The following is a 22588-nucleotide window of genomic DNA, read 5'->3' as shown; positions in this document are numbered from 1 at the left end:
CCTTAAAGGAATATATTCATTTAGATTATGCTGATGGGTAAGGATCTCAAGGTTCCCTTAGAAGAGACGAATGTTTCAAGATCACACTAGAAGAGGCACTTCTAAAGCTTTCCATTTTGTATTCCAGCTGTCAGTCACAATGCCATTATGCCCATGACTGCTGAGGCTGGGAGGTTGCACTGGCTCAAAAATACTTAGGAAAGAACTTGTCACGTCACCGGAGGAATGCATCATTGGAATTATGTTCATGAATATTAGAAATCACAGTTATTCTCAACATGGCTACCACTACAGTGCCAGTTAATATCTAAGGTTAAGGCTTGGATGTAACCTGCTTAAGCTTGAGACAGAAACATTAAGACACACGCGACGACACACTGTGTGTGGACACGCCACCAACCCCCGGGGAATCCACAGCAGTGTCAAGTCCTCCCACAGGTAGTCGCAGTGCAAGACACAGCCGAACAATCTGTCTGAAGTAAGGCTGAGAGAAAGTCTCTGAAGCACAAATGTTGTGAATTTATGGTCCATGTTGCAGCTAGTCAGCCAAATGGCACACCAGTCACCCAGCTGTGGTGCGTTTTCATTTAATCCAGAGGAATTCTAAATGTCCGTGGTGAGAAGCTGGCTAAAGGTCACTGGATGGGGCACAGGCTCTGCTCAGTTGTTGGTCAGAAAAGGTTCCAGTGATCAACACATGTTGTGTTCTGAGCCGCCTGGTTCTTGGTGGTTGGCAGGAAGAGTTATCTCCCTGAGAATCTCCTTGAGGCCACGGGGAAGCATGTGATGTGACATAACCACTGCTAACTTTATCCAAGTAGGGCCTCCTGTGGCACCCATCTTTGACTAACCACAGGCCGCTTTTTGATTAACTACTTAAATCTTCAGCTTGTTTTTAATTTTATCCAGACAAACTGTCCCTCGGTCCAGTCAGTAACTACTACAACTGAGGAAAATGAATAACCTTGGGCTCTATAGAGAGGAAACACTTGGGAGAACTTTCAAATTCAATAAATCTTCTTGTCCCCATCAAAAAAACAGAGAAAGATATGAAAACTCTGCCAAAGCAGACAGTTTTTCTCCTGCGTAATCAAAACTGTTATACAGAGAGTAAATATGAGCCTCATAACAATGAGTCAGTAAACATTGATCTTATGGAGCCTGTTCTAAAAATTCTCTGCTGCAACTCAACCAAATTTGAGCAGCAGAAAAAAAGGACAACAAAATTCTGCATCTGTTTTAGTAACAGTGGCCCGACCACAACTGCTAAACCTGGAGGCCGGTTGCATTGAACCACATGATCCGGATGGTCCTGGTGCAGATGCCTTTGGCTTTGACGAATTACTGGATCCAGGTTTCTGCAGTCGTTTTCTGTTCAAATATTATAATTTATTTGAATATTTCAACAAAGGAAATATTGAGTAGACTGAATGTGAAGTATGCTTTAAACTGCTTGGATGCATCTTCCCTAAAAATAATAAATTCAGTTAGTAAAAATCTCACAATCAAAATGTTTCATGTAAAAAACTGTGCTGCACATTTTGTACCGAAACCTGTGCACGAACTTGTTAATTTTGGTGTTTATTCTCATACACAGACATGAACTGAATCACGTGGCCCATATTAAAAATATACAAGGAAACACAAGTATAAAATAGGTCTATTTTTTAAACAGCCATATATAGTTTAATGTTAAGAATGACCCAAGAAAATGTTTAAAAAAATAAACATTCAGGGAATTCAAAGAATATATGAATTCTTACATTAATACTCTTTATCAGTTAGTTAGATTGACATTACTAACCTCCATTATTAATGGTTAAACTCATGTTATGATCAATATATAACTTATAGAGGTAATTTTATGTAACTTGGATGAATGAATGCATTAATAACCATATAATCAGACTCAGATTAATACATCAAATAATTACATCAAAACAACCAATGACTGCATCTTACACATACATGTTTGCTAGTTTGCAAAGAAACTCTAAAGACATGTGCAGTGATTTACTGAAATGTGCAAATCTACATGGGAATACAGTATGTAAGGTAAAAACAGACTTTGTGCAATGCTAATGAGCTTAAAGGTCAATTATTGACATGACCACCTATATTCTTGCATACAGCCTGAACTGTCTCAGGCAGCTTTCTGTAACTTTCTTCTGTAGTCTTCAGGAATAGTTCCCCAGACTTCTGCAAAGACATTCAAAGCGTATCTCTGGCTGTTTCTGTCTTTTGTTCTCTTTTAAGATGACACAGAGCCTCGGTAATATTGATATCCAGCCTATGTGGAGGCCAATCCATGACTGGTTCCACTGTGTCTTTTAACTATCATGCTGAAAAATTAAGCCAATCAGATGCTTTCCAGATGATATTACATGGTGGATCAAAATACTTTTTTTATTTTCATAATTCTATCAAACCATGGCGGAGCCTCTGCTGTGATTTGCAGATGGCTCTAGCCTCACTGTGTCGCTCTGCTGACTCCCTCTTCACATGCTCACAATTTGAACCAAGAATTTCAAATGGGGATTTATCACTCCACAAGAAACTGATTTTCAGCACAGCGCTTGTGTTATTGGCATAACCTTTTTTTCCTGTTTCCCTTCCTTAAAAATGGCTTCTTGACAGCCACACTTCCACTGAGATTGTTTCTGATCACGCTTCAGTGAACATCGGGTCCAGGAAATGACTTTCAGATGTGGATCGTCTACTGTAGACTTTTTTTCTCTTTTTTTTCCTTTTTTTTTTTTTTAGGTCAGCCAGTCCTTTTTTTGTCCTCCAGCTGATCACAACACCCACATCAGCTTGTACTGTACAGATCATCCAGCCATCTTGTATAGGCCCTCAGTTGCTGTACATCTGCTAGCCACTTTGCAACCCACCTCCAATGCAGCTCTTTGTTGCTGCTTTCTCCACCTCTACCCTTTCCTGGAAGGGCAAGCAGGTCCCAAGACAGCACTTCAATCAAATATAAATTTGTGAAAATCAAAATCTCTAATTGTCCTGATTAAGACAAAAAATACTATAGCAGTTAACTGTTAAAATATAATTAATAAATCTTACCAAATATCAGACAGAGAAGGGCTCTTCTGGTCTGAATTTAGATTAGAATCATCAGTTGTTTACATGAAATCAGTCTCTGACCATCAAGTATTTGGCTGTTGTTATTTGGATATTTGATTTTGGCTCAGGCTAAAAACAGTGCAGATGATAGTGTGCAGGACATCGCCTCTCATGTGACCTCAACACTAACCTTAGCACATGTCTTCTAAACCCTTAAAAGGTTTATGATAAATAGATGTGACAAGCAAAATGTGCCTGAAGTGGTGGCCTAGTTTCTATATTATAACAGATTCTACCAATCAATGTAAAAGAGACATGAGTATTAAGTTTAAAAGATAAAAGGAATTGTGAAAGTCAACAAAATATTGTAGTCAATGGGGGGGAAAGTACTGAAAGACAAAGTCTGGAAGCAGTGGTCTGCAGACCAATTTTTCCACCATCATTTCCTCAAAGTTATGAAGAAGTACAGTCCACAGAGGGCCTAAGCCAACGAGCCCAACATCAGAGCTATTTTCGCAGCACAAGCAGGACGACACAATATTAGGTAAGAGTCAATATTGCGCCTACCTGTGTCCTGACCACAAGGCCAACGGGAGCTCGGGAGAATTTGAGTGTGTAAAGCAACCAAAGGTGGTTACATTTCTGGTGAGGACTGTCTCTGTAGTTCAAAGAGATGAAAAATAAATGAGGCTGCAGACAGTCAAGATTGAAGTGGCTGAATAAGCCTGGTCATCCATCCAAGCAGTTAGTCCTAGCTGCCCAACTTACTCTTTTTCTAACTGAACCACTGTTGCCGATTGGTTAAAAGACTTGAAGCTTAATCGCTCGTTCCCTCCCCTCCATTCATCAGCAGATCAAGCACCAAAAGCAAATCAAGATTAAGGAACAGATCTCCTCTCTTTTGAACAATGCTCTTGAGGCCAGACATGATTTCCTCCTTTTTTCGCCATGAAAGCGAAAGAGACTTTGAAACAGTGGCCTAAGTCTTTGAGATAATTATTGAAGATTTAAAGCTGGGGGCAGCCACACACAATAACCTCCTTACCCTCTCCATCCAGCGCACACACATGCACTTACACACACACACACACACGTTCCCCTCACAGTGCCTCGGTCTTCACTGCGGGTTAAAAAACAAGTTCATGCACCATGTTATAATCAGCTCAGACAAGACTGAATATGTGGGATTTTTTCTGTTCTTTTTTTTTTTTTCCAAATGGAGTAAAGACAGAGGAGCAGCCATAACAACAAATTAAGCTTGTGAAACCACAAAGAAGAGCCCAACGGCTCCCTGTGAGCTTACACGGTTGTGTAAATGACTTACATTCATTTTGGCTCATTATTCTCTTCCTATGAGGGCCCACTTGTGTAACAAGGGCAGGATTTTCATATATTTCATATGCATAAATAAGCTCGGACGAGGTCAGTGTCATTTTAGAATTAGGTAAATGGTTCTCTGGAACTATATCGCTGCTGTACAGCTTCACACAGCAGGGCAGCAGCCTCCCCCTGGCTTTGACCTGGACAAACTCCTTACATTAGAACACTGTATGTTGTTCTACAGCCAAACAACCTGATGTGTGTGTGTGTGTGTGTGTGTGTGTGTGTGTGTGTGTGGGGGGGGGGGGGGGGGGGGGGGTAACCTAATCTAACCTCATCTCCGGCTTTGGAAATTGTGTGGTGACCCAACAGGGGATGTTTTTCTTCATTACTAATTTAAAGGATGGATATTTGTAAATATTTGTAAACCTAATTCATTCATTCTTCGGTGACTCAGGTGAAGCACAAACTGTCCTCCAGTGGAGAAACACATAGCCTAAAGAATTTGAGGACTTACCGAGGGTTGCGTTATTTTTACGACTCCCTCTTTCCTTTCCTCCACATTTAATTCGGATGAAAACCTTCGCGTCACAGGGATGAATCATGCACTCGCATATCTCAGATATGCTACAAATAAGTCATAAATGTTTTCCCCACTGCGGCAATAAATCCCGATAAAATCCGTAGTCATCATTGACGAGAGTAAAACTACGCAGTGTTTGTTCACCAAACAGCAGAAAACAAGAAAGAACTGACACGGGGGGGTCGTGTGTAATTCACGGTAGAGTCAAAGGTCGAGGCGGAATACGGTGCAGCACAACAAGCCCGAGCGCGTCACGGGTGCGAGTCTGTGGCTGCGTCTGCACGGGTGCACCTGTTAACAGCGAACCCAAACTCCGCGGCACAAAGTCTGAGCTCTGCGCGTCACGGAGCTGCTGGAAATATCACACCCTGCCGGCACAGCTGGCGTGAAATTGGAGTGTGACCAGGAACCAGTACGAAAACAAAACTGGGCCGATATTAAAGCGGGGCTGTACTTACACTGCTGTTCTGTCCGGACCAGTAGACCACCGCGTGGTTATGCGCAGAGTCTCCAGTCAGAGCGAAAGTGCTGCTGGTGAGCTTGGGCTCATCCTGGCGGGTATTTCCTCTCCCTTCTTCCCTGTTCCACCTGAATTCGGACCTGCCTTGTTTGTGCGCGTCTAACATAGAACCCCGCTCATCCGGAGAGCCCACATCCACGCCGGCCCCTCCGGTCCACCCATTCTCGCTGAACTCGGCAAACTCATGACCGCTTCTCTTTGCTCTCCGGAGCGCAGAGTCCTCAGCCGTCTCTCGCTTATCATTGTTGCTTCGACTTTCTTCACTGGACCCGGGTGCACCTTCCTGCGTACTAACTCCATCCAAACTGGCATCTTGGGGGAACTGGGGGGCACCCTCGGCAGAAATCCCCGCCTCACGGTCGCCGTCCATTTCAGTATCCTGGTCGGTAACTCCGAGTTCCTTAAACTCTACTCGGATGTTTTTTAGGGTGGCAAGCTCCTCTGTCGGGTCGGCGCGTATCCCCAGCTGTAATTTCTCCTGGTGAAGTTGAACTGGCGTCGGGCAAGATGCGCAACTTATCTCCGCCTTGGCATTTTGTAGGGTATGAGCGGTTATCATCACCCAGATACCCAGAGATAAGTGCATGCCTGGGCAGAAGCCAGCCCAAGTCTCCATCGCTGACAGAGATTTTTGGGGGGTGAAGGACGGTTGGAGACCTTATCCGACACCTTAACTCCTTTGTCTCAGGTCGATGTGGAATAACTGACGCTTGGCTGTCCGTCTACTCGTCTGGAGGAAAGAAAAGTGCTCTTCAGCGAAACTGTTCACGTCCAAGGATCTTTGGTCGGGAAAGCCACCACACAGGAGAGAGGAGGAGCTGTATCGCAGCCAGCTGCCGAGTGTGCGCCCGGAAGAGAGAGAGAGAGAGAGAGAGAGAGAGAGAGAGAGAGAGAGAGAGAGAGAGAGAGAGAGAGAGAGAGAGAGAGAGAGAGAGAGAGAGAGAGAGAGAGAGAGAGAGAGAGTTGGGCGCTGTCCGTGGTGCTGAGTCTCCTCCAGCTCTTTGAAGTTGTTTAGATGTGAGAAATACAACATGGTCATTGTATGCCACCTACCATAAATGATCACACGTCTTATATATCATATAGTTGCCATGGCGTCAGTAAAATTGGCCTTTTTTTACTCTTAGTGGTCTTGTACACTCTGGATTTCTTTCAGATCACCACACCGTGCCTACAGATATGGTTCCGCTCAGTTAGTTACAGTTTCATGAATTGATGAACCTCTAAACGCTCAACCCCCCCCTTGCTCCTCCCCTTCCCCCCACACACACTCACACACACACTTGGCTCTGTGTGACGTCACTCAGGAGAGATATCGCTCATATGGTCAACTCATATACACAGCTTTTTAAGTGGGAACACACACACTCAGCTGCTGTTCAAATATTCTGTTTTCAAGTCACAGCCAATTACAAGAAGGACGGCTTTAAAGAGCAGGAAAAACAGCTTGTTTCAGACAGAGGAATAACTAAGGAGCTGCACCTTTGTCCACTTTAAGATAAATCTGTATTGCTTTCAGCTTTAAGCATGCAGAGCTAATGTGGGAGAGTCCTAAAACAAAAATGCAGACCAGAAAATGAAGTTATTTTGAAACTTTGCTGTCACTTTGCTACTATTGTTCTCATTATTCTGACTATTACTACTTTTTAAAGAGGTGAAATTAGACTTTATCCTGATTTTACACGGACACAGCTAACCAGTCAGCAGCACTCACTGGCTTCTCATTTCCCATGCTTGTGTTGTATGTCCCTACTCAGCATGCCAATCTGTCTCTGTCTCAACAACATGAAAAATGAAAAAAGAATGAAAAAGAGGCAGGTCAGTCTGATGGCAGTGTGTGTGTGCGCGTGTGTGTGTGTGTGTGTGTGTGTGTGTGTGTGTGTGTGTGTGTGTGTGTGTGGGTAGAGTGGGGAGAGAACACTCACTGATGGATTGGGATGAATTGGCAGGGAGTTGCACCACTCCTTGGGGGGAAATAAGGCAGTGCCTAGAGGCATGTGAGAATGAGAGAAGGAGGGAGGGGAGCGCTGGGATACTGTGCTACCGCCTTCTGCGCATCAAGGACTCAGAGCGCAGATGAAACTGTGATAAAAAAATAGTGCTGAGAAACTGTGGGGGGGGGGGGGGGGGGGGGGGGAAGTTTTTCTGATGGAGCGTGTTTTGTAGAGGGTGTGTGCCTAAGTGCAGCACGGTTATTCATTAACAATCCAGCATGTTGTGTCCTTGTCTATCATCTTGACTGCCCACAAATTGCCCATCAGGGAAAACTCAGGGGACTCTGCCTGAATTTCAACAAATTCCCAATCATATCAGTGTGAGAAAGACAGCAGCAGAGGAAGGAGATGCATCACATTGTGTGAAAAAAGTATGATCTGGAAGGAACCAGTGCAGGATTCATAGTAAGGAGTAATGCGAATCTTTCGCATTGCCGCAGAGCTCGTGTGTACATTTAATCTAAGGAGTATGAAGCAACTCAGCTGTCGGTGTAGATTAAAATAGCTACATTTTATACATTTACAGATGCGGATGACAATTTGAATGAGAATTTGTTAAGATGTGAACCCTACAGAGAATAATCAGCTGAATCTGAACCAGACTTTGCTTTTACATCTGTGCCTCGTGCCGCAGGAGCAAATGAACAAATGCTGGATTTTAATACAGGAGACCCCTCACGTTCTGTTTACGCTGATCAAAGTCAATGTCTCGTTTAGCCATTACTGTCCCACATCCTCAGCCACCCTCTATGGTTAACTGGGTCAGCACAGATTGCAATTTTTTAACCAAAAACCTGATTCCACTGCCAGCTATGTTTGGACTGTATGCAGGACTCCAGGCATTTGTATAGTGTCTACTTTTACTATCTTCCTGAAATCCCAGGAGTTTAGGTTTAAGCTCAGTTGGCTCATTTGTGTCCAACATGTTCTTGTCCCACAGCATCAGATCCCGTCACACACGAGTCAGGTGTTCTTTGATGTCGGTGCCTTGACCCACCTGCCATGGCGATTTTAGCTGCTGACAGACAGCGGTCCTGTTTGAAAAGCAAACAAGGGCAATTTTGGAGGCTGGATAGATGTTTGCAGAGTAAGAGGCAGGTCACCTTCACTCACTGCTTGGTTAATTCGGAGCAATGACTTCAGTGGTTTTTAAATTGAGACAATATGTAAGGTACTCGCATTTTATGGCTTTCTGTGCCATTCATACTTTTCTTTTATGAAAGCTGGCTCAGCACATGAATATGTACTGGATACTGTCCTGCCATGGATGCCATCTGCTCACTGAAAATGAAAATATCTCGCTTGTACATGAATTTGAAGGATTTTTGTGTGTTTGTTTTGTTGAATTTTTGTTTTTAACTTTTTTGCATTGAGGAAAAAATGATTCTCCGTCATTCAGGGAGCGTTTTATGTCTTTAAAAACCCTCCAAAGATTAAAGCTGATAAACAAGGTCCTGGCTTGCTGTTGGAGCTGTTCTATCAGCTGTTTGAGAAATGCTCTGGAAAATTCTTTTCATATAATCTTTTCATTGCAATACCACAAAAGCCCACAGTCACATCTACAGCATGCACAAAGTCTGCAGAGAGCTGGTAAAGACACTGGAGCATTCTCAGCTAATAAGCAGGATTTATTTCCGCAGGAGTTACTTGCTGTTCTCAGTACACGTCTGTTTTATCGTATGCATTGTTCAGTATTGTTCCCTCCAAATTATCCAAAATACTTTGACAGTGTGGCATTTTTGAGCTTTATGCTTTTTTTGCTTCCTTGCCTAGTGTCAGACTGAGCTGTCATGGTGCTCATTATTACGCTACAGATGCTATAGATATTAAGATTCGCTTAGCTTATACTTTATACTGATCCAAACAGACAGTTGGCCTTGATTTTTTGTATAGATGAAGGCAAAAATGTATGTTCAGCTACATTTTATTACCTCAGGCCACCTGAGTTGGGCCTAGTTCCCCCCCGAGTCTATATACATGCTCAGCTAACTGATTTCTCACACGAACTATATATTTATCAAACATTTAGAACTTTTATATCAATCTTCTTTTTTTAACTCTAGGCAAGAACCTGAATTTATGTATTTGGTAAAAGATCAGAAGGTAAAGTGTGTGTGAAGCACCGCCCTCCAGGCCACGTTCTCGACTCCTGCCTTACAAGGACTTTGTTAAACCGACCATCTCCGAAGAAAAGCTCCAAGCAGCTCCGATCAACTCTGTAACGGGGACCAGTTGCCAAGACTGAATTATTTCAGAGGGACATGTAATGAGATTTTAATGAAAGTGAATGAAACTTCTCATCTCTTCTGATGCTGCCATTCATCAATTACCATGGCTTACTAATGGAGTGGAAATTATTAATCCCTTTTAACAATAAATCAAATGGAATTTTTCAAATCAATCAAACATCCAAGTAAGATGTATTTTGTATCTTGAAGGAGCAAAAAGGAGCAGCGTCCATTTTATGTCCTAGAGAAGTGTCTTTGTGAACACACCGACGGGAGACCACCCTTTATGAAAAGCAAGTGTCCTTGAGAATGACACTCACGTCCTCTCTGAACCAGGGCTGCAGATCTGTAGCCGGTCCTTCTTTTTGTCCTCCCTGCAGCCAAGCAGCTAAAAATCTTCATCATCTAATTTAAAAAGCATTGAATGTCACTTTTTTAAGCATCTTTATGTACTGTAGGAGTTTGTGGGTGTAAACTAAACAAAATCTTTGAAAAATAAGACAGAAAATAGCGACACTCAGGTGTTCGTGCACTTTGAGGTTTATCGATCACATTTCAAGACTTTGCATTGGGCTGCTATTGTTAGGATGCCTGGGTCATTGACCCAGGGTTTTGAGTTTATTGTATTATTTATCATTTCTATTCTTTGGTTTCTTCGTTAGAGTCATGTCTTATGGTTTATGTCTCTGTGTAATCCTTAGTTGCTTTATCGCCGTGTCCAGTCAGTGTCTGTCTGCCCTGATCCCATGTCTTTGTTCCCTCTGTTGCAGTGCCTGCATGTGAGTCTGTGTCTTTAGTTCAGTCTGTGTTATGTTTCCTGTTTTATTTTGAAGGTCCATGTCTGATGTTAATGTATCTGGTTTTGCTTCCTTTGTCTCCTTAGGCTTGATTTGCCCCAGCTGTGTTTCCCTCCTGTTACCCATTCCCTGATTGCTCCCTCTGTGTATTTAAGCCCTGTGTTTCTCTGTGTCCGTGTTGTGATCTACCCTTATCTAGCTGTGTGGTCTGTCTGTGTGAGTGTATTTTCTATTCCTAGTTTTGTTGCCTTTCTGAGTTCAGCATTGAAGCTGTTTTGAGTTCACGTCTGTCTCCAGAGTCTGCATTTTGGGTCCTTCATATCACCACTCCTGCCTGCACACAGCCGTCATATAACAGCTATGCCCATGCTACTGTGTAACATTATAAAACACTGTTCATTTACATACCATGTTGCTGTAAATCATGTGCAAATAAAAACACCATGCATATTTCATTAAATGGATAAAATATATTTTACATAACACCGACTTCCTGTCTCTAGTATCTCATGTGATTACTGTCACAGTTAGACAGACGTATAGCTGCTAACGACACAAACTGGAAATTGACAGGAAAAAGTTAACAATTACAAATTGATCATTGATACAACATTAGAAAATAACAACAAGAACTCCAAAAGACCTGTTTGTATGTCTCAGGGTGTCGAGACACAGTTAAATACATGTGGCTGAATTGTAGCACTGGGGCTACATTGTTGAAATTATGAAGCCTGTTTGCACCACCAATGTTCAAGACTCATAAAATCAATGTATATATTCAACTTTCAAACAACAATCAAATATTCAGCGCTGATGGCTTTTTATAGTCTGTTTGATTTAATTCAAGGAAGAAGGCATCGAAATATGATTGTACTGTAATGACTGTGTGCTAGACAAGCACAGCTAGCCCTACTGTTTTTGTCAGCAATGTTCCCTCTAAGCTGTGCACGTACTGGCACAGTCTCTGTGCACAGAAAAAAAAATCTAACCTGAATTGAAATTAAAATGAAAACTTTAACAATTCTGTTTTGCAGTGTTAGTCAGTGACTGGCTGCTCCAGTATGGGATTAGAACGATGCCGCCTTATCCCACAGTCCAGCCAATGATGCGATTCACATTCGTATATAAGCAGCTGATCAACGTGGTTGACAGGCTATGACAGCGTCCTTATGTGCCGACACCGGTGTTTTAGCTAGCAAAGCAGCTGATGTGGAGTGAAGCCACGTTAATGACAACGTGTACAACCACTGGAGATGTGAGCAGGACAGACGGAACAACTGACGGACAAAGTGTGGACTTTATACCAGTTTTTAAACTGTGTTGATCGGCCACGTAAAACCAGAGTTATGATAAAAATATCTGCAATGTTTGTTTTTCTTCCTGAATACTGTCGTTGTTTATATTTACTGCTGGAAGAAACGGTGAAAACGGCGTTTTATAAGGAAAACAACACCAAAGAACCCCACCCTTTCCTATTGGTGGAAAAATGCACCATGTCGACCAATCAAAACATGATATGGCAACATGGCATTTAGTTGTTTAGGAAAAGGGAAGTTTTAGGAGTGACGGCGTGTTTGAGATGTGAGAGATTTGAGACGTTTAGGCAAATCTTGTGTAGTTAGTGTGTAGTGTAGTCAGTAGTTTTGTTGTGTGTGTCAGAACAATGAGGCGACTGCTGAGTGTTACAGGTGTTACAGCAGTGATACATCTGCTGTTGTCAGGCCTGCAGGTATCAGGCTGTTGTTCTCCTTCATCTCATAGTGGACAGAAATTATTTTTTGGAGCGGCACAAATAATTTGTGTGGCATCAGATTTGATGCAGAACAGCTGATTGTTCTGTAAATAGTTTGAAATGTTTGTTTAAAAAACGCCTTGGCTGCATTTTTAGGTAAACAGCTGCAAATAACTTTGTTTGCATAACTCAGTTACTTTTTTGAAGAAGTAACTATATCATTAATTGCCCAGCATTGGTCATTATTTACTGTATTTTGCAGACAGAGTTACAGGACTCTCTCCCAGACCACAGACTCATAATACAAGTCAGAGCTTTATAAAAAAAAGAAAAAAAAAAAGAAAATAAAGTTGTGTTTTCAAAATTGGAGTTCAAGTTATTTTTACTTAACATACTACACCGGTCATGAACAAGATTGTTTTTAATTTTCATTGTAAGTGGGCTAAAGCAGTTAATTAAAAGTAGTCTAACATAAACGCTGTAGTTTGATTATTTTAATAAACCATGTAACTTGGATGGATTCGACGCTGGCGTGACCACAGTGCACACGTCTGCTGTTGCTCACAGTGGTCCAAGGGGACGCTCAGGGAGTTTGTGTGTTCGCTCAGACACGTGAAACATTAGAGGGAACATTGGTTGTCAGTGTGAAAAAGTTGCAATAATTCTCACACCTTTTTTGTAATCATGTTTTTTTTTTTTTAAATACGCTAATTTTGGTCCACTTTAATAAAACACGGTGCCAGTGTTGAACTCTGATTTATATTCAGAATCATCAGCGGTGCATGCGCCCATCTGGGGAAATCTGATACGTGTGACTCACAGTAACCCACTGCAGCTCCCTTTCTTTTAGCCGTAACAGGAAGAATTAGATGTTGCTCAAGATAATCATACAAATGATCAGAACCAGGTAGAAACAGAATAAAAAACAGACATCCTGCTGATATTACAACTGAATGGATGCGTAATGCTGTTTGGTCTCTGTGGTACTTTTTAATGACATAGGGCATAAGAATAAAAAAACAGCAGGTTTAATATACAATCAGTTATTTATGTTTAAGATGAAAGAAATGTACTCGTGCTCATGTTAAGATTGTTAATCTTGTAAATAATTTATATCTTCATGAGAGATCTGTAACAATCAAATTCAGCAGATTGTAACTCATTAAGCTAAAGTTTGAACGGCAGCTTTCACACCAGAATACAAGATCCAGAGTTCGTTTGCACGGGCTGGTGTGAAAGCACCCTTCAGCACGTCTGTGGTTTTAGTGAAACAACTGACCCGAAACAATGTGGTGAAGGATTCATCTTCAGAAAGCGATCACTTAAATAAGGGAAATTTACATCTACATGAAAACTCTCCCTCAATACATTAGAAAGTGGGGGGAAGAAGTGCTTCATGTATAACAAAGTGACATAAATCCTCATTTCTGATGAGGACGTGATCCAGAGATCATGCAGTGACAATAATATTTTTAAAAAATGTCAATGTTGAGACTCTGTTGGGGTTCAGTTATGTCCAAAAGCAGTACAAAATCAGTGGTAGTGAGAAAATTGGACCCTATATGTACTTTATGAGGCACACCTGTTCAACTGCTCCTTCATGCAGAGCTATAATCAGCCAAAGTACATGACAGCAACTCAACGAATTTGACAAAGTTCACAGTGAGCAGCACAGCAGTGAAGAAAGCTGATTTAAGTGACTGAATGTTGGGGCTAGACAGGCTGTCCTGAGGATTTCAGAAACTGCTGATCTACTGGGATTTTCCCACACAGTCGTCTCTGGGGCTTACAGAGGATGGTAAGAAAAGGAGAAAACACACAGTTCTCTGTACAAACATGCTTTGTTGATGCCAGAGGTCAGAGGAGAATGGACAGACTGCTTTGACCTGATAGGAAGGCAACAGCAAGTCGAATAACCATTTGTTAAAAAACTGATAGGTAACATTTCTACTTCCAGCAAACACTTCAAAACCCTTTTTACAACAAGCCTCAGTCTTATTGATTGGGTGCTTTTCCCTACACCTAAGCACCTTGTCTAATATTTATAACTCCACATGATAAAAATAAATAAATAAATAAACATGAGAGCAGAAAAGTGCACATTTACCCGCTATCAGTTAAGGTTCTGATTTCCCATTGTTGGATCAACAATCCAATGCTGCTGATTCAGATGTGGACAACAGAAATTTGGCCTTGCACTTCAGCTTAACAGAGCTCATCTCAGGCACTTGGCCTAGCTGTCAGATCAGTCTTAAAGTGAGCCCCCACACTGCTTCAACACCTTTACCTGCTAAGAATAGGATCAAACGTGACCATCTAGGTGAACTAAAAGCAGTGACAAGGTTACTGTGGATGAATCTCGTCTTACAGCCTGGAGTCAACGGACGGCCAAAGAAAGATCAAGGAGGACATTTACATCAAATGTGCTGGTTACAGCCCATCATGTCAACCTCAATGATTCTGACTTAAAAATACATTATTATTTACCGATTTATTAACCGTACCTCTGTCCTGTTTAAATATTTTTGGCATGCATTGTATTTTAATTTTACAATTCCTTTGAACAATATCAGAATTTTTCTGCCAGAAAATCACCTCAAATGCATAATCTGCAGGATAATTGATGTAATTGTTGCTGCCAGTTTGTGTTTTCATTTAAATTTGTTTTCCTGGAAAACCGTCGCACCCCCCCGCAAACTTTCAGGACTAACTTGTCAGGCTAGCAGGAACGTAAAGAAACAAATCAGTGCAGTTTCCAGCAGGGTCGTCCTTTGAAAGCCAAAGATTCAATCGGCTGTGACACGAGTGCTGAATTCTGCTTTATGCCGAGTAAGTGATGCTTCGATTCCTCACAGAGCGCGGTCATCATAAAGACGGCGTGCGTATTTAAGAGAGCTGTTTGTCATTGATCCATGTTGATGTTCGCTATGTTGCCCTGCCCCAAGTCTGCTGAAGACTACAGAAGAAAAAATGTGTTTTGCTTAAAGTGCGTTGGCTCGGCTGCTCCAGCTTCCCAGCCAAATTAGAGAGTTTCTTCTGTTGAACGAGAAAACTTTGGCTTCTTTCATCAGGTTGTTCATTTTGATGTTCATAACACTGACTGAAACTTGCATACATTTTAAATCCTGCTTGTGTGCACCATATTACAGAAAGCAGACAAACGGCACACTCTGTCATTAGATGCATGTGTTTCTAAAACCCACTGCCACAAATTAGAAAGTAACACCAAAGTGCATCAGTGGGAATGTGTTTAGTGTTGTGGTGAGCTGTGAGTGGGGTTTGCCAGATATAGTGAAGCTAAGCTAAAGTTTTCCACAATGTGCCTCCTCTGCTCAGAGCATATTTTCACTTCAAGTCACTTTTCAACCTCCAAGAAGATTGTGCTGTCACTTTTATTCCAAGTGTTTCTATTGGGGCCTTCTACTATTAAGATCTGATTACTTAAACGCTGCTGAGAAAAGCAATTCCAAAACATATTTGTAAGACTATTTTCTGATCTGCCACGACCGCGGCTAACGTTCAATTGAAAAGCCATTTCAAACATTTCCATTTACTGTAGATTGTAAATTATATCATTAAGTAAGCTAAAATATGAGCTTCACAAAAACACTGTGACAATAACTTTAAGTGACCCCGTGGTCGTAAGCAAAGCAACTGATGAAATCGATGTTCAAATTAACTTTGAACGTCGATTTACAGTAAAGACTGAATTACATACACATGTACCGTGGTTTTGATAAATCAAGCTATTCTTTGGAAGATAATCTCATAGCCTCACACAAAACTAAAGTGTGTGTTTGCTATTATGTTTGCATGTGCGCGGCTGTACAGTATGACGCCTATGCACTCGATGCACACGGGGGACACAGTAAATACTCCAAAAACCTGGGGAATGGAAGTGCTGTCAGGGAACATGTGACATTTGGATGAGGCTCCAGTGGGTTTTCTCGCACATCCAGCTGAAAGGTCAAGCTATGATAGGGAGTCCTTGGACACGCAACTGTAATTGACCTTTGTCTTTGATAGTAGGGCATAGACTGACATATGCTTCATATCATCCGCCTCTTTTACAATATAATTAGTCAAGTTGCTCCGGGAGTCATTAAGTAGCAAGCGCCAAGTGTAGAGGACAGAGTTCGTCAGAGGTGACTGGAGTAAAACACTGTGGTGGATTTTCTAACCAATAAAATGACTCGATTAAGAACAATATTGATCAAGTGAAAATAAAATATTGGTCATCCCATTCGTGGGATTCTCCTTTTTGTGATAAAATAGCCGCTGTCTTACTTTTGCCATTGAATGTTGGTTAGTTTTCATGATGAAACGGTGGGCTCTGATTAAAGCAAGATAAACACAAATATGCAAATCAACCACAACATGAAAACCAGTCCTGTAAAGACACCATTTTTAACCTTAGGGCAGACCTCAAAGTGGAAGCAAAGTGAAATGACAACTCAACTAGGAAATAATAGATCACGTAAAATCAGAGAGCACTGTTAGCGGATGCCGAGTTGCATAGTGTGCAGAGGTCTCCATCACTACAGACCTCCAAACTTCAGGTGGTGTGGAGATCCAGAAATTCTTTTATTGCTGCCATATAACCTGCATCATTATAACTGCATTAATAACATTCTTTACAGCATTATTCCATTTAATAACATTTCTCACAGTATTGATACTGCATTAAAGTTGTTGATTGAAGATGTCCATTTGAGGATCCTTCCATTATGTTAACTTTTATTACAAGTGCGGTTAGAAGTATTTTATACACATTGCATATCTGTGCTTATTTCGAGTTGATGTTTGGTTCATTAAGGGTCTTAAGCTTCACTGGCGTGACTGTCCAGGTGATCCATGCTGAGGGAAACTAGAACATAGAAGGATAACTGCAATGCATGCTTACAATACATATAATCTAGGAATGTGTCAGGCCTGAGGCCTTAACTCATTTGGTGGCTCACTATATTTTACTCTACTTGGCAACATATGATCAATAATTAGCCCCAGAGACCCTGAGGGCTTGAAGTTTATTACCTTGTATGGACGGTGTTATAGAAAAGAGAAGTTCTATGTCTGCTTTTAGCTATTAAAGATGTACAAGATGTACGATTAACTGTGACTAATGTCTGGAACCTATTTTAATCTGCTGCTTTATAAGTAGCCACAACATGTATTTTGGTCAGAGGACATATGCTGATGTTTTCTCCTGTGTGTTAATAAACTCATCGTTTGATTGCACTTTTCTGGGGCCTCCGTGGTTTGTCTCACTGCTCTACATTGATCGATTTCGCGACAGTGGCCTTCAGATTATCTCAAAAACTGTGCAAAGAGAGCTTCATGGAAAGGGTTTCCATGGCCAAGCAGCTGCACCCAAGCCTTACATCACCAAGCACAGTGCAAAGCTTCAGATGCAGTGGTAGAAAGCACGCCACCAGTTATGTGTTTGAAGGCAGATGTGCAAACACCTTTGATAATATAGTGCATTTCTACACCCTGAGGAAGGCACAAGCCAGCATATGTTGGTGTATTTTCATGTTTTTAGCCCAGCAAAACGAAGGCTTTGCTTTAATTTTCCGACCCTATCGTCAGTGGCTTCACTTGGATGTTTCATGTCACATTTTGGGATATAATCTTTCCATTTATCATTTTGTAACTGTTCCCTTCCAGGTGGTTTGAGAGATACCAGTAACGTTCCTGTCACTCAGATTCTATACTTGTGGCTTATTCCCCTCCTCTGTGAACTGCACTGCAGTACTGGGTAGTAGGAATGTTTCAGGAAGTCCTTTGGGTCCTGTAGGCTCTGTGGTATACTCTCCATGGACAGAATAGGACAGGGTGCAGCTAGCTCGTGCACAGGCTTGGTTGATTTGGTACCGGGGGACCTTTGAGGCTGAGTCAGTAGCTTGGACTCACTGTCATGCTCCTTGTCATCATTTTTAGGAGTCTCATTTTGCTGTAGGAAACCTGCTGCTGTTTGATGGAAGTGTATTTGGTCTTCAACAATACTCAGATGGATGCGATGTCTCAAAACATCCCAACAGCAGGACTGATGGTTTTTAAGCAGCAATGATTTGTGTCACAGTCTTCACCATTAGGTGATCCTTGTATTTCTCTTAACCACCACAGTACAGTGATGTTCTTAATATAACACTGACTTACAGTCTCTCGTTGTCCCAGTATCACATGATCTAGCACTACAAGCATCACTCTGTATTATTTACCTTTTGAAACCTGTAACCTAGCAACCTTTCATCAGGAATCAGCGTGGGTACACACACCAGTGAGTATCACTGCATTTCTGCTAAGTGAAAATGAATTGTAGCAACTTTGTCACATTGTGTTAGCTTTGGATATATGAATGAGCCACAGATTAGGCGTAGACATTGATTAATAAAAGGGTTTACATCCCTGCTTTAATGCAGTGTCAGTTAGAGTCTACCAGCTGTCAGTCATGTGATCTTTGAAAGGAAGCCGCCTGACACATCTGAAGATCAGCCACAGCTCAGAGGCAAGCACTATTCAGATCCTGCCTGGTGCCACATTGGAGGCAGTGACATCACAGCTGCAAGTGAACACAGAGATGAAGCGTTTCTGCGTGTTCGAAGAAAAGCAAGTCCTTCTAGAATTTACTTTTTCCAATGGTGGACATATTTTTAAGCAGATTTTACTATATCGCTATGTCAGCATGTTTCATGAATGCCAGCGAGTAAAATTTAAATATAACTAGTCTAAAGAAAAAGGATCTCCACATTTGTTAATAAGATTGGATGTGTGGCTACAGGAACAAACATTGTCCAGAACCAAACCAGATCTCGACACAAGCCGAGGACACCAGGGTAAAATTTCGACATGTTTATCACAGCCACAGGTGGTCAGAACAGTCGGTAAAGTTTTGCTTGAGAATTGTTTCGTTTCTCTTCTCTGAGTTTGGGGCAAACAAGGCTCCAAAGGATTTTTCCAAACAGGTTTTCTCCTTTCTACGTAGGCTTCTCTCCAAAAAACCAGATCCTCTCACTAAAAGTGAAACAAAACCCCAAACCACTACACTACCAGCCTGCCAGCAACATGGGGCGATCGTGGCTCAAGAGTTGGGAGTTCGCCTTGTAATTGGAAGGTTGCCGGTTCGAGCCCCGGCTCGGACAGTCTGGTCGTTGTGTCCTTGGGCAAGACACTTCACCTACCGCCTACTGGTGTTGGCCAGAAGGGCCGATGGCGCGATATGGCAGCCTCACTTCTGTCAGTCTGCCCCAGGGCAGCTGTGGCTACAACTGTAGCCTCCACCAGTGTGTGTGAATGGGTGGATGACTGGGTGTGTAAAGCGCTTTGGTGTCCCTAGGGGGGACTAGTAAAAGCGCTATACAAATACATTTACCATTTAAGGAAAATGACGTGGATACTCCAGCAACACTTAAAGTAATAGGAAAAAACTTTATTAAGTGACTAGCGCGTTTCAGCATATGGCCTTCATCAGGGTCCCTGATTGTGGAGTGGTTGCAGAAATATGTGTTGCTAGCAACTAAGGAAAACAACTCTTCAGCCTTAAGTAACCGGTCAGGAATTAGCAGCTCACCCACAGGTGGAAAATCACCAACAGCTTCCAGGTGTGCAGATCAGGGAGGCTTGTTTTACTGGTGTTTTGGCATCTTTGAGCCCATAGTAACCATGATGTTCAGTTATTTGTCACACTTCTCAACAGCTTCACCATCAGCTACAAACAGCATTTTATTAACCTGCTCAGCTAAATGGAAACTCAAAAATGACGTGCAGAAAGCTAACCTGGTTGAGTTTTTAGCAGCTAAAGAAAGCACACCTATTGTGAACCTATTGCATCACACTATGTAATAGTTTGATAGTTTGATGTAATGTATTCTTGTAGGGTCTACCTTACAATATAAAGCACCTTGAGGCGACTGTTGTTGTGATTTGGAGCTGTATAAATAAAATTGAATTAATATTACTATTGTATAGGGCTCTGTGCCAACATTTACAGGTCGTAGACACATATTTTATACAAATCCCACAATAGTAAATATTTGTGCATTTGAGGACCAGATTTTCTGGTCTAGAATAGAAAGTCCGATCAGAGTGGTACGGTGATGAATGTGTATTCCCTGCTACTGTACATAAACATCCAACAGCGACATGACATTTTTATGTCTGATTTAAGAGCGTCATTACGTACTCCTGCACTTTAAAATCTGTAAATGTGAAAATAAAAGTGAAAGTAAATAAATCTTCCTTCTTTAAGTATGTGACCCAGCAGAATGGAGTTATCTTTTTCTATTTTCTCTTCACCTAAATGCTCCACATCGTGTCTCTCTCTAGATCACTTATCACTGGATCAGTCTACTAATTGCTTGTTGTTTCTACTATCACATCAGGCACCCTAATTACTCGTATTGCTCTTGTGTGTTATTTTTCTTCAGGAAGACTGCAGGTGATAAATCTGCCCCTGAACAGTGTTGTTTTTTTGTGACTAATTGCAGCAGCCTTGAGCCATCACTGCAGCAAATGTCATCTGTTTTTTTTTTTTCTTTTTTTCTTGCCTGTCCCGTTTGGCTCTTTTGCCCTCAGAATTGTTGTCTAAAGGCAAAGAAAGATGCCCAACGGATTTACTTTACCAAACTGACCATCCCAGCCTTGCCGTAATGGTCCATTTGATTCACCTTTTATTGTTTATTTTATTTTCACTTACTGAATACGGGACAGACTTGACTGGGGGAAAGAAGGGGAGAAAGAAAGAGGGAAAGAGAAACAGCTGAGAAGAGGGACGGGGGAGAAGGGCAAAAGACAAAAACCAACAGAACGGGCAGAAAAAAAAAATGCATATATCAATCACCTGGATCACCTGCTGAGAAAGAAAAAAGAAAGCAAGCAGAAGAGAACAAGAGTAACAACATCACAATGATATATGGGAATATGACAGTAAATACTAAATGTTAAACATTATTGTGCAGCACATAAGATCAACAGAACACAGTGTGCTTTGAGGTAGGAGCCAAAAAGGGTGTAGTTTGTGGGTGTGATCACCCGTGTGTACACCTGTGAGCATGGACGCGCTTGTTTTTTGTTTTTTTAAAGGTTCCTTCATGTAATGATCTGCTAGAGGGTGTGGGGGGGCCACAGCCCCGTCCTCCAGGGCTTGAAGCAGGTGTGGAGGAGATCAAAACTCCAGACATCCAGAGGCCCCCAGAACACAAGAGACCAAGGAAGACCAACAGAGGGGCAGCTGCGCCACTGTCCCGGAAAGAGCTGAGGAGAGTCCCAGATGAGGGCTCACTCAGCAGCCGCGGAGCAGAAGCCAGGGGGGGTTGCAGTGACGCGCCTGTGAGCTCCGCCGGCAGCCAGCTGCGCCTGAGTGACCGAGCCCCAGGCCGAGAGGCCGGGGGCACCCCACCTCCGAAGTGGCCCGAGCGAGCCCCAGGCTCCAGGCCCCGATAAGCGGCCGCCAAGGAGTGAGCCGGTGTGTACCTGGACGCCCATCCCCGGACACAAAGAACCACCAACACACCGATGTCTGAGGGAGTCCGCCACTGGCAGGGGAAGTGGTGGTAGGGGGAGATAGGCCTCCAAACCTTGGAGGGCCTGAGATGTCCCCAGAGAGGTGGCGCCTGACACCCAACCTGACATATAGACACAGACATACAGGCACACACAGATACAAACATCCATTCCCACCCTCATGCTCTCATATGCACTTACTCCACACTCAACCAACGTGGAGACAGACATAAAGAGACGTTGTACACACGATCACACTCCCCAAGCGTACTCTACAAACCGGGTCTAGGTGCCCCCGCCCCTGGAGGGGGGAACTGCACCCAGACCCAGGTGGTGTTTCCCTTTTCCCTGCGGTGGGGGGAGGCAGACCGCCCCGACTCCGCAGCAGCAGGAAGGTCAAATGTCATCTGTTAAAGAGAAGCATGTAAGAACATTTAAAATAAAAAGAAGAATTTCAAAACTATAAGTTCAGCTTCTTTAGATTTAAAACCTCCCATTTGGAAGCAGGCGGCATGAGAGGCAGGGTGAATGGCTGCTCTATTGATTGCTGCTTTAATTCTAAATAGAGACTGACGGTTAAGGCAGCTACTGGATCCTCCGATGGCTGAGTCAGTGCCTTGTCGCTGTCACAGCTGTGCTTGCCTGTGGCAGGTTTGTTCCCCTATCAGTGGATAAGGATATCAATCTTCGCACCTCAGGGTCTTCAACAGGCAGCCGCTCTCCCAAACAAACAACTTTGCTGAATATAAACAGGGCATTTCAGGTAACTACCCTCCTACTTTAGGACCACTTTTGGTGCTGGAACAGGAGGGCAGTTCTTCGAACTTCAACAAATCTGGCT

At 42.5% G+C, this 22588-nt stretch overlaps 1 protein-coding gene across 1 annotated transcript in view; it reads right to left on the bottom strand.

Annotated features, from left to right (window-relative positions):
• sorcs3a (sortilin related VPS10 domain containing receptor 3a) overlaps nt 1-6156 on the bottom strand; it is a 269454-nt gene extending 263298 nt beyond the window's left edge. Inside the window, exon 1 of the mRNA XM_080881313.1 lies at nt 5434-6156. Within this exon, the coding sequence (XP_080737439.1) occupies nt 5434-6111 (678 nt within the window). The 5' untranslated portion in view covers nt 6112-6156. The remainder of the gene's footprint in view (nt 1-5433) is intronic.
• Nucleotides 6157-22588: the final 16432 nt, after the last annotated feature.

The sequence above is a fragment of the Rhamphochromis sp. 'chilingali' genome (genome assembly GCF_963969265.1).
Source record: "Rhamphochromis sp. 'chilingali' genome assembly, chromosome: 4".
In the NCBI taxonomy this organism is placed as follows: domain Eukaryota; kingdom Metazoa; phylum Chordata; class Actinopteri; order Cichliformes; family Cichlidae; genus Rhamphochromis; species Rhamphochromis sp. 'chilingali'.
This window is presented reverse-complemented; position numbering and strand designations above follow the sequence as displayed.